Here is a 15,535-nt window from a genome sequence, read left to right as displayed (position 1 = left end):
AGGATTGTAATTCAGAGTCTGTACTTTGTAAAAATACTTCCCTTGAACATGAAGTCAGTGCTGACCTCTTCAGGTCATTTGTGAATAATAAAATCTTTCTAAAGAGACGTTACTAAATAGGAACTGAGGGAGAACACAAGAAGGAAGAAATACATTGCCCCTGTATTGTAAAGTGTTGCCACTTTAAAGTACGGCATAGGTTGAAGAGAAACCACACAGGAGTGTATATCAAAATACATTTTCAATAGATAGCTACAGAACATATGAAATCTCGACGCTCTGTCTGCTAAAGGCAATGCTATTGTATACAGGTTCCTTAAAGTACAGTTAGTACCTACAGGGGTGAATTCTAACATATAAGAGTGTGCTACGCTTTGTATGGCAGAAGGATAAGCATTTGAAAACATTTATGACATTGATTTTAAAGAAATAGTACGTCACACAGCGTCTTCAATTCTAACCACTGAAAATTAGATTGTACTTGAAGTGGTCGCTGCTGCAGCATGATTTAAATTTTCTCAGATATCAAGAAGGTCCTCTCCACTCTCATCACTCTCCACTGTTAATTGTCTTGTCCACCATTTCTTGACTTCTGATCCACAAGAAGCAGCATCAGACATGGGGTTCATTTTGCATACAACAGATTTCATAGTTGAACGTCCACCAAAGCGGAGGTTGACTGAAGACACTGAATGGCTTATTGGCTTGGGGGCTAGGAAATTAAACAGAAAGCTCTGTATTAGCATAGCTCTGATTCTTGAAGGTTTTTGCTTAGAATTCAGTTGTACAGAACGAGCAGGACCTGGGTAGCATTAATCTGATTTAGTTCTGAAAGAGTGAGGCTCTGTTCTAATGGCTGTTTGGGTTGTTTTCCCAGCTCCAGCTGTTCATGGAGCTCCCACTGATCTGCTGGTGGAGCAGTTTGGCAGAGCAGTGCCTCATGTCCTGCTGCTGGTACAGCTGATGCAATAAGTCTCTTCTTACCTGGCTAATGGCAACCTGAATGGTTTAGGCAGGACTTACATAAGCTGACCTGCTGGCAAAATGGTGCAAGTGGTAAGAGCCAGAAAAATGGAGGGAAAAACACATGTAGAGTTGGCAGCTACACCTAGAAAGTGATATTTAACTGTGGCCTAGGGGTGGAAGCCAGTACAAGGCGCTGGTACAGCTTGAGGAAAGCACTAAAACATATATGTAAGTGTATGAAAACCACAGTTGATCTTAACAATGCTATCCATGATCTTAAATCCATGTCTTTCCTGGACGGGGCAGAGTTGTACTGTGAGCTGTGATCTGTACTGTGCATGAAGGTGACCCTCCTTTTTAGAGACTGCCTGCCAAGGAACATTCAAGAGTGACATGGTCAAACTCAGTGCTAAGAAAGGAAACCCTGAACTTACTCTCACTAGAAAAACCTGACCTGTTGGCTACAATAGTACAGTTCCTCTTCAGCATGCTCCCTCTGCTACTCTTCCTCTCTGTTCTGACAAAGCACTGATCTTTGCTGCTCAGTGACATTAAAGTAGAAAACATGGATTGAAAGCTCCCTATTAAGCTGTTCTGTTCCTTGGACAATACTCTGGTCACAAAAGTAGGGCTAATGGTACTCATGGCATGACTATCTCTTGTACTTCCACCTAGGTATAATTAGGGTCTGAGTAGCAGCCTTTGAAGGCAGCACTCTGACTCAGAACAGGACTGCCTGATGACAGCTGAAAACAGGTTGATGTGCAGACACCTAACCTGCTTGTCAGAAGCATGGCAGGCAGCAGAGGTCAATATGCACTTTAAGAGAGCCTACTTCAGGTGGTGGAGAGTGCTCTTGAAATAAAGATTTCATAAGGCCTCAAGCTGCACTGATGCACCTCTCCCACCCTCCTATGAGACACATTCCAGCCTTCCTTTTCTAGTGGACTGCAGATACAGGAATAACTTGAGGATGTTTCCTGTTTGTGAGAAAATAAATGGGAAACTGACTGTATCCAGGACAACTCCTGGGTAAAGTGAAGATGTAACAATGTATCATTATGATGTAAAGTATAAAACATACACCTGGTATGCTTAGGTAAGACAAAGCACTCAGCAGTTATTACTGTTGTTAGGAAAAACTTTGTTCAGTTTCACTGTGGTTTATATGATAAAAGAGAACATGATGATGCACAAGAAACTATCCAAACATACAGGAGAGCACAGCCCCCAGTCCAAAAAGCCTAAGTAATTACATGGAAAAGTTAAAAAACCCAACAAACTGCACAGGGCAATGCTGGAGCCTGTCTTCCAAACTTTCAGAATTGGGAGGAAGGGAGAGATTGCTGTGTTTCAGCATGCACGGGGGTAGGGAAACCCTGACGTTGGTGCAGGCAGCAGGCAGGAGGTAGAACTGTGAATCATGAAGCCTCTCATGGCCTTGTTACTGTCTGACAGTGATGTGGCACGTGGGGACTATAATGAGACACATTTTTCACCTACCTGATGGCAAACGCCACTGTCCAAATTTCCGCTGGGGTTTCCCAGCATCTGCAGAGTCCTGTCGGTAGCCACCTCTGTCAGAAAGGGTTGGGCTAAGGAGCTGCTGCTGGCTACTCGTCTGAACAGAGGAAAAAGAATCAGTCATAGCTCCCCATTGCGTGGGGATAATCCTAAGAATGGTTGTCTTTCTGTTCCATTCTATTCTATTCTATTCTATTCTATTCTATTCTATTCTATTCTATTCTATTCTATTCTATTCTATTCTATTCTATATTCTAAATCTATTCTATTCCCAAGCTTTATAGATGGATACAAACAATTTGTTAGGGCAGCATGACAGCATGGTTTCTACTCTTTACTGCCCCAGATAAGTACTACAAATAGGTGAAAAACAATAAAGGATCATTTGGGCTCAATTCCCTTACACAGTCCCACTGAAGGGTACAAAATTGTTCTCAGCCTTCTACAGTGGAATCCTTGTGTTGTGCCATCTTCATTCCCTCCTGAGGAAGAGCCCAGGACTCCTCCTCACAGGACCCAGCATGCCCAGTATTATCACTCTCAGTGTAAAAGCTGCTTCAGAATTCTTGACCAGGGAAACTTCATGTCCTTGAGCCCGTACACGGCTCATGCTAGAGCTGAGAGTTGGTGGTGCCAGAGTTGCATGGCTAAATTTGCCCTTTACAGTGCTAGCAAAGCAGCTAACTAAGCTGGAGAATTACTGCCTTAGACCATCTTCCTTTACATCCGAAGGCAAATGCTGAAGCAAAACACGATACTGCAATCAACTTTTCCAGTTAAAAATGATGTTTAAAAAAAGAACAGAAAACACATATGGAAGTTTTCTGAATTGGTTCTGGGTAGGTGATAGTCTTCTGGTTAACATACCTCTGGCTGTGCACTGTTATCCTGATTAACAGCGTTCATATCTTCACTTGGCTGCGTGGTCTCAATGCTGGGAGGATTTAGAAAGCGGCTCAACTCCTGCTGCTGACTCTCTCTCAGGCTGTGGATAATGCTGCACGACTGCTGTTGCTTCTATCAAGGTATAATATGTCACAACATAAATGTTCTCACTGGTGTGGCACAGTGTTTGAATTTTTTTTTAAAGCCTTCTAAATATTTAACCAAGCAGTGAGCGCCAGATGTGGATACCAAATACATCTATCAGATGGTCACTACTTAAAGATAGTGACTTCCAGCATGTGGCTAACTTCTATGTAGGAAGCAGAGGATGAAAATCACAAAAATTTTTGAATTTATGAGTTGAAAGTTCTTGCAAAGAGAAAGAAACTGGGAAATTCGTAGAGATTCACTAGGAATTACATGAAGGCAATGAAAAATAATCTGATTTCTGTCATGGACTTTAGACTAGGCTTTCAAGAAGCCTGAATAAAACAGTAGTGGAAACCTTGGGACTGAGTATGGATTTACAGCACAAACGGAAAACCAAAGCCACTACCATTACAATCTTACAATCTAATTTGCTTTTAAAATTAAAAGAAATAGCCCTTAGGAAGGGTTTCGCTTTCCTGGGTAGTTTTCACATGCTCTCTCTAGAGAGACTTAGAGACTAACAAGAGAATTTGAAAATATATACTAACTTCCATAACCACATTCAGTTTATGAAAGGTTCATATAATGTGAAACGATCTGAACCATATTATTAGAGAGAAATGAATAGCATATTTACTTTAACATAGTGTAATTCAATATCATAATGAAATGAACAACAGTGTTGAACAACCCCAGAATTCAGAGCTGGGATTAAATTTACTGCCATTATTACAGAGATGAGATCAAAATGAAACTATCTATCTGAATATGCCTTGAACACTGATGTTTCAGCTGGAATGTATACTATGTTCAAACTGTCCTGCAATGTTTTTTTACAAATTTGCAAACAGAAAAAGCCAGATCCCATCATCACGGGTCTCTAGGGAAAACTTCTACACACAAGAATTAAGATTTTATAAAAATAAAAAATAAATGCAGCAGAAGGATCCAGCCCTACAGTAAATGAAAAATTAGTCATCAAGGCAACCAGGCTGCAATGTTTTATGTAAAGGAAGAGTTGTTTTGGAAGAAAAGAGGAGAATAACTGCAAAATGCAATTCAAATTTCCTGAAAATTTTTAATATAGATTTCATCTGAGACAAACTTTGATCAGCATACGCTCTTGCTATCCTGAGCAAAGGTAAAAAGGTTTCTAACGATCAGAAGCACTGTGTAAACAGAATACAGAAGCACTGGCTAAATCTGTGCTAGTAAATTAAACAGACAGGGATTTCCTGCAGTGCTGAAGCCAAGGATTCACAGGATCTGGTTAATCTCTCTACCACACAAGACAGCTTCAACCACAGCCTACTGGAAGCATTCTCCACCCTGACCCATGCCTAGATGGCAGCGATGCTCCTACAGCAGTGGTCTGGGAGAGGATGAGTATGCACGTTAGGTCTGTGCTGAGGAACAAGCTAATGAGTATGGGTTACTCCATCCCAGCCCTGAGCCAGAGCCTTGGTGCTGCTGAATTTACTAGCACAGACACGGCTGCAGTGTGCCACGGTTCACACACCCAATTCGCGAGGACGCTTTGCTCATTCGGAGTCACTCGAACGGCTCGCTCAGATCATGTATCCTGATATGGATTCCATATCTGCTGGTGACTGCTCGTGGCATCTTTTGCCAGCAGAGGCAAGGAAATGATACAAGTACATTCTGTGAGGAATGATGAAACCCACGAGGTTTCATCAAATTACATTGTTTTTTCTTTATTCTTCTGACTTTGGTCTCTGCACACACATCTTCCTGCTGTATTGAAAAGACAGATAAATTTTTGGCAAGCAGACAGGGTTTGCCTTCAAAAGATGCTTATTTTTGTAGTGCTTTCATCTAAGCTGTAACATACTTTTTTTTTTTTTATTGCTGAGCTAGCAACTGCTACATCTTCACATAAATATTATTGTGACTGCAGAGTAAATGAAGCAAAGGGGCAGCACTGTTGAGCAGTACAATTGCTGCAACCATTTAGATCCTGGTTTAGCTTGACTTACTGCTCTGATGCGCTTTAAGCACTTCTTCAGCCACATGCGTATGGTCTGCTTGGCCACCTCTTCTTCTATGGTGTATTCCAGTTGCTCCCTAGCAAGCAGCTCTTCCAGTTGAAGACTTTTTCTGATATCAACAGACCTATATGAAAGCATGCTGGGAGAAACAAAGTTTTGGCTGTGGGTTTTTTTGCTGGTGACCTTATTTTAACTTAGAAGATGAAACTTCACACTTAAGACCCTAGTGCAAAAATGTGTAATTCAGGTGTATGCAATAAATTTGCCTTTAAAGTTGAAAAATGGTGAGTTGATTTGAGAAGAGACTTGTGGTCCTCAAAACAAATGAACATCTTATCACCTACCTCTAGCTATCCAATACAGGGAAGCTGCTGAAGTGTAAGCAACTAGGGCATTTGTGGGGAGTTGGGGTGTCCCCCCTCCCTGCAAGTGCTTATGCTTGCATAATGTTCTTATTTCTATTTTATTTCTCATCAGAATCACTGTCATGTCACTGTAGGAGTGAGGACAACATTTCATTGCTTGGGATACAAGAACAACACAACTGCTGACTGTGACAACCTGTCACTGATGAAAATGTTAAAATTATTTAGACCTGATTCTCTAGGACCTGTGTTTTCCATCTCTTAATACCTTTTCAGTAAAAAAGGGAAATCTTAATTTTTATATTACATTTTAAAAGGCAGTGCCTGTGTGGCTGCAAGTCTTGCCTTTTACCCAAGCTGCATGAGTACCTGTCAGCTTGGAGAGAAATAGAAATACTCATTCTACAAATTCAGAGAAAATCTCAGAGTACCTGAGCACGTCATGGAAGGTGACATCACCACCATTATGGAGCCGTTCCATTTCGTAGCACATGTGCTTGAACAGCAGCTTGTCTTTGTCAAGATCCACCTCCAGCCTGCCCCGCAGAAGCCTCAGCAGAAATTTGACTCTGAAGGTAGGGATCACTCCCTGGGTAAAATTGCATAATAGATGGTAAATTATTACTGTGACTTAACAACCACCTCAGATATTCAAGTTGATAAGTGAGAGAAATGCTATTTCTCCAAAGGTTCTGTGTCAAATCCTGGCCTATTTAAGTCACTGTGAATACACTACTGAAGAATCTGCACCTGCAGCCAGCTCTTCAGCACATTCATGGGAGTCTCTGCTGTTATATGACTGATATATACAATGAGGATCTGTGCTGATAATTTTGGCAGAAAAGCTCAAAATTGCTTGGGGGTTTAGTTTCCCCATTTGCATTAATCTTTAATGAGAATTATATGCCCAAAGAGCTGCCTTTGAAAAACTGAAATTAAACCACAATTCAAACATTCCCAGTCAAGCCTGTACCTGGCTGTAAATCTGTCCCCCCTTTCTCTGTGCACCTTTGGGCAGGAGAACGTTGGGAGTTTTAAAAGGTCTTTTGCTCTAAGAGTCAACCTGGCACAAGCTGCACTTGTGACAACAATTTTGATCTGCTGTTAAAAAATTAGGGCTGAACGTATCTCCCTCTGAAACTGTGGTGTCCATACTCTTTAAACATTTTGTTCTGCTAAATGAACCTGACTGGAAGTATTTTTGCCGTAATGGGCTGTTCCACATCAGAGGGAGATACTGTCAGTTCTGAGCATGATGGATACAGAACAGTACAGACTGTGGCTTCCACCTCCAGCACCGTTGTGTGCCAGCTACAAGCAGCTAACTTCTTCCATCATAATGTTGTTCATATTCAAATCTCAGTAATGTCACGAGTCATTCAGATGATGATGCCAGATGTGGGCATCTGAACAGCTCAGTCTTCCAGATGCTCTTCTCATCTCAGAATCAGAGAATGGGTGAGGTTGCAAGAGACCTGTGCAGGTCACCTTATTTGAACCCCTCTGCTTAAGCAGGGCCTCCTAAAGCCAGTTACCCAGGACCATGTCCAGATGGCTTCAGAGTATCTCCAAGAATAGAGACTCCACAACCTCTGGGCAACGTGTGTCAGTGCTTGGTCACCCTCACAGTGAAAAAAATTCCTGATGTTCAGAGGGAACCTCCTGTGTGTCAGGTTGTGCCCAGTGCCTCTGGTCCTGGCACTGGGCACTGCTGAGCAGAGCCTGACCCCCTCCTCTGCACCCTCCCTTCAGGTATATCGCTAAGATCCACCCTGAGCCTCCTCTTCTTCAGGCTGAGGAGACCCAGCTCTCTCAGCCTCTCCTCACAGGAGACATGCTTCAGTCCCTTCATCATACTCTCTTCAGTATGTCTATGTCTCTGTTATACAGAGCTGGACCCAGGACTCCAGGTATGGCCCCACCAGTGCAGAGTAGAGAGAAAGGATCCTATCCCTTGGCCTGCTGGCATTACTTTGCCTAATACAGTCCAGGACACCATTAGCCCTCTTCAACCCAAGGGCACATTGCTGGCTTATGTTCAGCTTGGGTGCCCAGAAGGACCCCTGGGTCCTTTCCTGCTAAGCTGCTTTTCAGCCAATTAGCCCCCCAGCGTGTACTGGTGCCTGGGGTTGTTCTTCCCAGGTGCAGAATTTTGCACTTTCCCTTGCTGAACTACATGAGGTTCCTGTCACCCCGTTTCTCCATACTGTTAAGGTCCCTCTGGATAGCAGCAGGACCCTCTGCTCCATCAGCCACTCCTCCCTGTCTGGTGGTGTCTGCAAACTTGCTGAGGGTGTGCTCTGACCCATCATCCAGATCATTAATGAAGATGTTGAACAGGACTGGACCCAATATTGATCCTTGGGGTGCACCACTAGTTACTGATCTCATTGATCATTGACCTCTGGGCCAGACCATTCTGCCAGTGTTCAGTCCACCTCATCGTCTTCTCTTCCAGCCCATACTTCATCAGCTTCTTTACGAGGATCTTATGGGAGACAGTGCTGAAATCTCAGCAAAGCCCTTCTGAAGATCAGGTACACAAATGGATGTGAGTTTGCAGATTTCCAAGGGAACAACTCTGAGGGAGCCGGGAGGAAAGATGCTATTGCACTGATGCTATGAAGATCTACATTTTAAAAAAACCCTGGTATTATAAGTATTAAAGAATACAGGTTAGTATTTGAAGTGCCACAAAGAAGTTAGATCATGCTCACTGAACTTTCACGACCTGAACAGTAACAGCTCAGCTCGTTTTGTCACACTTCATTCTCCCCAGGTGTTTTTAAAGGAAAAATGTAAATGTACTGTATTTCTGTGTTTATTACGAAGTTTCTTACCTCTCTTTTGTCATCAACCATGTTCCATATAATTTGAAAATGCCTCAGATCGTTGTAACTTAAAAGTTGGTCTTCTTCAGTTGAATAAAACAATGAGAAATTCTCCACAATGATAGCTGAAAAACACAAAACCAAAATACACTGTGAAGAGAGTCTGTAGGTATGTTCTAACAGGTCAATCTCTATAAGCAACAATGAATTGCAGCGGAATATACCTTCTGTTGTGCAAACTTCACACTAATAAATGTGCTCAGCTGTATATTCAGACAAGGATTTTTGATAGGTAACGAACTGTCATGCTACATCAATATTCACTGTCCTCACTTTTCAAAAGCTCTATCTTAAATGCTGGTGAGATGCCTAATCTAATGTCTAAAATGAATTAGGAGAATTCCAACAATGTTAGAAAAATGTTAATAATATTACTTAGGGTAACTACATATACAACACATTGCTGTGTTCAAAGAAACCCTATCATTCCCAAGCCTCCTGAGTCTTAGCATACACCATGCCAGAGATGTATCAAAAAATCCTATGTATGTAAGGCAACAGTGAATCACAGAACCACAGAATGAGAGGGGTTGGAAGGGACCTCTGGAGATCATCTAGTCCAACCCCCAAACGAAGGTACATAGGTAACCTCATAACCTGAATATCCCAACAGAACCAAATCTAAAATATTCCTTGCCAAAACAAGCCTTTTTACTATTAAAGTCTATTTTCACTTACCAACAAGCAAATTTAGCATGATGTATGCAATGATGACATAAAATGAACAGAAATACATAAGAGCACCAGCATAGTTTCCACAGTCTGTTTTCCAGTAGGTGCTGTTATCTGGCGTACAAAATGGCGGCTGAACCTTCACAACAAAAGAAGACACAGTCAATCAATCAGGGAAAGAGATTCTTAATTTCTCAATCAATACCATACTTAGGACTATAAATTTTTAAAGCTTCACAATTTGGAAACAATGCTGTGGGCATCGTTGTGGGCGGGTTTTCCTTGTTCCTTTAGCAGTTAGAAATCAGAACTCAGAGAGGTATGATGGAAGAGGCCTAGCCAGGGATCTCATTACCACACAGGAGGCACATTGTACCTTATGCCAATGGGTTTTCAAAATGCTTCCCTACCCATTAAATAAAAAAAGGAAGGGAATAATGGCTTTCTTTGCAAAGGAACTCACAGACAGAAATTTACTTAGGTGAAATAAAATGATTTAAGGACAAATTCTGATGTCATGAAGACTACCACTCACATGGAATGAGCCAAAGGGCAGGCGCTAAGGACAAGGCTAATCTGAAAAGTCACCTTGCCACAGTCAAAGCAGAGGTAACAGGGGAAAGGTGAGTTCCTACACTTCTGGTTTTAAAACCATCTTTTAAGTTATGTAGTAGCCTACGCTGTGTGTGTGTGACAAGCTGCAATTTGTGTATCATATTCTGAGATTTAGCGAACGTTGCACCTCTTGACAAGAAAAAGGCAATCACAACATTCCTTGTACTAAGCCAAGATACTGGAAACACTCTGAGATGCAAGGGTGTCTCCTGTTTCTTGTCCACTTGATCTTTGGCAGTATAGTATTTACCATGCAGTCATGCATAATTTTGTTCCAGTCTTCTCCAGTAACTATTCTGAAGAGTACAGTAATAGCCTTGCCAGCTGATGAAAAATTTGCATGTCTGTTTTAAACAAAAAGAGAGATATCAGTTATTTCACATCCCAGAAAAAATAGCAGGAAATAATGCAACCCATTTCCATCATTTACCATTTCACTACTTTAAACTGCAAAAAGTTAGAGTATTATTTGAATGAGCTCACTGAATTATTTACTCCATGACTTAAGATAGAACAACTTATGTTTAGCTCAGACACAGGTCTGACTATTTTGGCTCACTTTATCAAAGAGCAAAAGCAGACTTGGGGACAAACCTGGTGTAGTGGAGGATGTCCCTGCCTGTGGCAGGGGGACTGAAACTAGATGGTCTTTGAGGTGCCCTCCAACCCAAACCAGTCTGTGATTCTATGACTCTATGAAATCCTACCTCCTGTCTCTCCATTTTCTTCCTGAAGGCTGATGGTGCTTATTGATTAGGAAATCTCCAGTTAACTTCCAGTTCACAGAACTGTACCCTTTCTATATCAGCCTGGTATAGGGATCCTGTTCCTGTGTGATGCTGATAAGGTGCAGCAGGTACCCTGTGTTTCAGCAGCTTGTGGCTAGCGTGGCACTGCCTTGAAGCACATTCCAGTTGGCATAATGAAGAGCAATTCTCACTCTTCTCTGGGCTGGATTGTGTGTCATTTGGTTTAATGCACAAAGGCAGGAAAGATGGCTCAGTGCCTCCAATCAGAAATTCTGTTTAGAACTCTTCAGCTAGAGCTGGGGACTTGTCTGGTTTTTACCAGGGAAAGACTTCTCTCTAGCAAAATGTGATTTTTTGTGGGCTGTTTAAGGAACATCCCCACAAGTTAGTACTTACTGTACCTGTTAATGTTCTCTCCATATTTCACCGTACCAAATAAAACCACTCCAGCAAAAGCATAACAAAGAAGCAGTAAGAACATTCCCACTATGATGAAGAAACTCTTGTACATGCTGACAACCACAGTCAGGAGTAGCATTTTGAGAGTCACCTGGAAGGACAGAGGAAAAGCAACTCATGATGCCATTCAGGAAAGCAGAGATAAAAGGGAAAAGAGAGATGCTGCACTTGCCATTTTCACAGCAAATTGAGCCCAATGAAATGGTACATTATCAATCTGATTGGAATCGAACATTTTATGTCCTCCTCTGAAATGTAGAGTGCTTGTTACCTGTTAAAAGGATGAGCATATCCACCTAATTTACAAGGCCAAGATGTTGCTCCTCAAAGAGTATATATAGGATAATACAGTGTAGGATGCAGCAATAATACTGCATAAGTTTCACTATAATATTACAGGATCAGTGTACCCAGAAGTATCAAACAGCATTGCATGAACAGTGGAGCAGTACACTATTTGGGCCCATTTGAAACTGATGCTGTGAGGTGGAAAACACAGATACTGCAGCCTACCTAAAGAAATGGGTTGATGGATAGCACCTGGTTTAGCATAGGATGGGAATAGCTGGACTTGATGATCTTCAAAGGTCTCTTCCAACCTTGTGATTCTGTGATAGGGAAGATTTCCTTAAGCTCAGCACAGCTTGCTTAAACTTTCTCATTCAAGTTGGCCAAGTTATTCTTAAGAAGAGAGAATAACTTTGGAAATTACACAGGCATTATGCCTAACTAGTAGATACTATTTTCCCATGCATGCATATTGTTCATTTTACTCTTGATAAAGTTATTACCAACAGTGCCCTAACACCCTTAACCTCTTTGGATGCTATGGAAATTTGGGATTTGGGGGTCTTGGTCAACAGCAAGTTACACATGGGCCAGCAGTGTGCCCAGGAAGCCAGTAGGTTGGTCCAGGGAGGCAATTGTCCTACTCTGCACTGCACTGGTGCAGTCTCAGCTCGAGTCCTGTGTGCAGTTTTGGGTACCACAGTACAAGAGGGACATAAAACTATTGGAGAGTGTCCAGAGGAGGGCAACAAGGATGGTGAAGGATCTGGAGAGGAAGTCTTATGAGGAGAGGCTGAAGTCTCTTGGTTTGTTCAGCCTGGAGAAGAGGAGACTGAGGGAAGACCTCATTGTGATCTATGGCTTCCTGACGAGGGGGAGTGAAGGGGCAGGCACTGATCTCCTTTTTGGTGACCATTGATAGAATCCAACGGGATGGCATGAAGCTGCGACAGGGGAGCCTTAGGCTGGATATTAGGAAGAGGTTCTTTACTGAGAGGGTGGTTGGGCATTGGAACAGGATCCCCAGGGAAAGGGTCACAGCACTGAGCTTGGCTGAGTTCAAGAAGTGTCTGGACGATGCGTTCAGTCCCATGCTTTGACTTGGCTGGCCCTGTGTGGAGCCAGGAGGTGGACCTGACGGTCCTTATGGGTCTCCCTTCCAACTCAGTATGGATGATTTTATTCTGTGATTCTATGGGACTGAGGGTATCACTTTTCTTTAGAATCATGCCAAACTAATAACTTGTGCTGACTTTTAGCCATCACATTGTATAACAACAGCTAAATTAGTGATGCAGCTTCTAACATGAAAGCACAAACAAGTGGGTTAAAATCTTGAAGAAACATTAGAATCAGTCAGAAAGCTTTGAAGGCAATCACTTGGCCTGGCTGCATAGGAGAAGCAAAGATTTTTCATTTGGCTTCCAAGGATCTACAGGTTCTGTGTAGTTTGATTGAAAGAAAACTTTTTATCTTTAAACCCCCGACTTACTGTTCTTAACCCCAGCAACCCAAAATAGCAACCTTTTTATTACATTTACTTTAATATACCAGGCTTCACAGAAAAAGTTCTACAGCAAGAGAATGTAGAGTGTCACCACTCGTTAAACAAATGTGTTTGTTCTTTGCCTCTGCTTGTTCTGCCAGCCTACTCTCAATTACACCACAGCAAATCCAAACAGAAAAGAAACGTAAACTTTGGAAGTTACTTGCTTTGTCACCACCTCAGTGCTTCCAGATGAATATCTTGACCCAATATTTTTTATTGAACATAAAGCCTTTACTGTGATAAGACATACATTGTACAGACCTGAGACACAGACCTGACTCTGGAGGAAGAAACTGTTATAAGAGAGCACTGTCATAACAAGTGCATCAACCACCACCACGTTAGTTAGAGAAATGTTAGTTAGAGAAAATGAATGGCATGCACATCATGTCACACTGAAATGGCAAGGACTGAAAGTAGCACAATGTATATTCAGAGTTTTGGAGAGCATTTTTCAAATCTCTGTGGTATTGCAGTTGCACTTTTTTTCCCCCTTCCAAAAATGCAGTTTTTCCAGTATCCATAGTACCTAAAATCCTGACATTTTAAAGACAGCATGTAAAACTGGAGAGCACTGCTTGAAGGTTCCTTTTTTTTTTGGCATATAAAATGGAGCCTTGCAGAACATGCACTAGAGATGCACAGGAACTAGTCCTTTAACCTATACACGAGTGCTGCAACAGTTGTAGTTCCAAATTTATACTTACATGCTTCCCACAAATTGAGAAAAACCTGAAGACAATTACGCATGCCCCCATCATGTATGTGTAGGCATTCTGAAACGGAAACATGGAAGACTTAATACATCATCCCCCAGGGATCTCATGGGAAGATCAGGCCAATCGGTCTTTTAATTATGTAGGGCAGTTGGCACATGAATCAAGAGCGATCATGAACCAGTAGCACCAATATTCCAGTAACAGCGGAGCAGTAAGAAACAAACCGAAGATGCTCTACCACTTCAAAACCACTTACCCAACCTCCACATACATCAACCCAAATCCCTGTAAATCCTCTAATAGCTGGGCTTTAATTATGTCCAGCAGGCCCAGGCTACTTGTCTTATGCAGCTGCTGACTTACAGAAACTCCCCAGGCTTTCCAAGCTACTCAACAGCAGGGAGTACCTGTGGATGTCAGTGCAAAATGAGTAGCCACACAAGGCAGGCTTTCCTCCAAACATAGTCTGGGGCAGACAAGAGAGAACCCCCCAGATGTTTTAGGGTGGTGACTTCCACAATTCATGATTGGTGACAAGTGTCAGCTTCCCCTTCTTCCCTCCTAAGTAAGGGAACCAGGGGTGTAGCCAACTTTTAAAAATAAACCCAGTGAGGTGGAGAGGGAGCTGATTTTCTCCTCTCTCCTCCACGCCTTTTTGGATTAAAAAAGGCCTCTTAATCAAAACCAGTGGTCCAGTGGGACAGATTGTACTGTTCAGCAATTTTGAACCTATGCCTTCTTCCACTTCTCTTTTCCTGTCTGGATTTTGTGCATTACCTCTTTCTTCCTTGCTGCTCATGAGACTGCTGTTGGCAAGAGCTCTCAGTCTTTTCAGGCTCCTTCCTTTCCTCACTCACATCCCTTCCAAAGACTTCATATTTTCATCACATCTGCAGACTCAATCTCATATCAGACAACTTTTGTAATCCATTGCTACCCAGGACACGGATTCCTTCCTAGCATCAATCTTAATATGCCTAAGCAGCATTTCAGCCTTATTAAACTCTCAGTTATTTCAGTTTAATCATTGAAGTTGTGTTTTCAAAATCTTACCAGTAAGGCAAAATGAAGTATCACCCATATAACTCCCAGAGACGTCACCAAGAGATCGTATCGATTTCTTCTGCTTTGCCAGAAGCCGGAAGGTGACATGGCAATAATCTTCATTGTGACCTATGGATAAGACCAATTTCTCAGTTGTACTGAATAATGGTCATTTCTTACTGTAAAAACCTCTAAAATGTTTGATTTGACTCATATGAATGTTTTCAAACAACCCAGGGCAGATTTCGTGTCAGCTAACCGTTCCCATGTGGACAAGTTAGGTGGCTAGAATAAATGGATCACAAAAGCTTTCCTTAGACTGAGGAAAGCTGGTGCTTGTGGAAGACCACAGATGACTGAGACGAGGGGATGAACACTTCTGGAAGTCTCCTTCAAGTATTGAAGTGCCAACTGACCACCTCAGACTGAATGTTTAATGTCTACATTGAATGTGGGCTTAAGATTTCTAACAGCTAAACAAGTTATGAAGTTAAAAATTACTGTATCAATAATATGTAGCTAAATGAGATAGGAGTACCCTATCTAGCTGTCCACAGGCAGGCTAAAATCACACAAGCACACTTGAACTCAAGAATATAATTGCATTCTGTAGATCCCTTATTTCAAATTAATTAAAAAGCATGCCTGTA

General features: G+C 42.0%; 1 protein-coding gene across 2 annotated transcripts in view; it reads right to left on the bottom strand.

The window, feature by feature from the left end:
- Positions 1–518: 518 nt before the first annotated feature.
- The window catches only part of NALCN (sodium leak channel, non-selective), a gene marked incomplete at both ends in the record, with an annotated part of 232,005 nt that continues 216,988 nt past the window's right edge, over positions 519–15,535 (bottom strand). For both annotated transcript variants that reach the window (XM_084271507.1, XM_084271508.1), the window contains 11 exons: positions 519–712; positions 2,470–2,587; positions 3,358–3,507; positions 5,523–5,673; positions 6,331–6,488; positions 8,740–8,855; positions 9,469–9,601; positions 10,328–10,421; positions 11,228–11,376; positions 13,830–13,898; positions 14,895–15,014. In XM_084271507.1, the coding sequence (XP_084127633.1) occupies positions 519–712; positions 2,470–2,587; positions 3,358–3,507; positions 5,523–5,673; positions 6,331–6,488; positions 8,740–8,855; positions 9,469–9,601; positions 10,328–10,421; positions 11,228–11,376; positions 13,830–13,898; positions 14,895–15,014 (1,452 nt within the window). The remainder of the gene's footprint in view (positions 713–2,469; positions 2,588–3,357; positions 3,508–5,522; positions 5,674–6,330; positions 6,489–8,739; positions 8,856–9,468; positions 9,602–10,327; positions 10,422–11,227; positions 11,377–13,829; positions 13,899–14,894; positions 15,015–15,535) is intronic.

The sequence above is a fragment of the Gallinula chloropus genome (genome assembly GCF_964237585.1).
Source record: "Gallinula chloropus genome assembly, chromosome: 1".
In the NCBI taxonomy this organism is placed as follows: domain Eukaryota; kingdom Metazoa; phylum Chordata; class Aves; order Gruiformes; family Rallidae; genus Gallinula; species Gallinula chloropus.
This window is presented reverse-complemented; position numbering and strand designations above follow the sequence as displayed.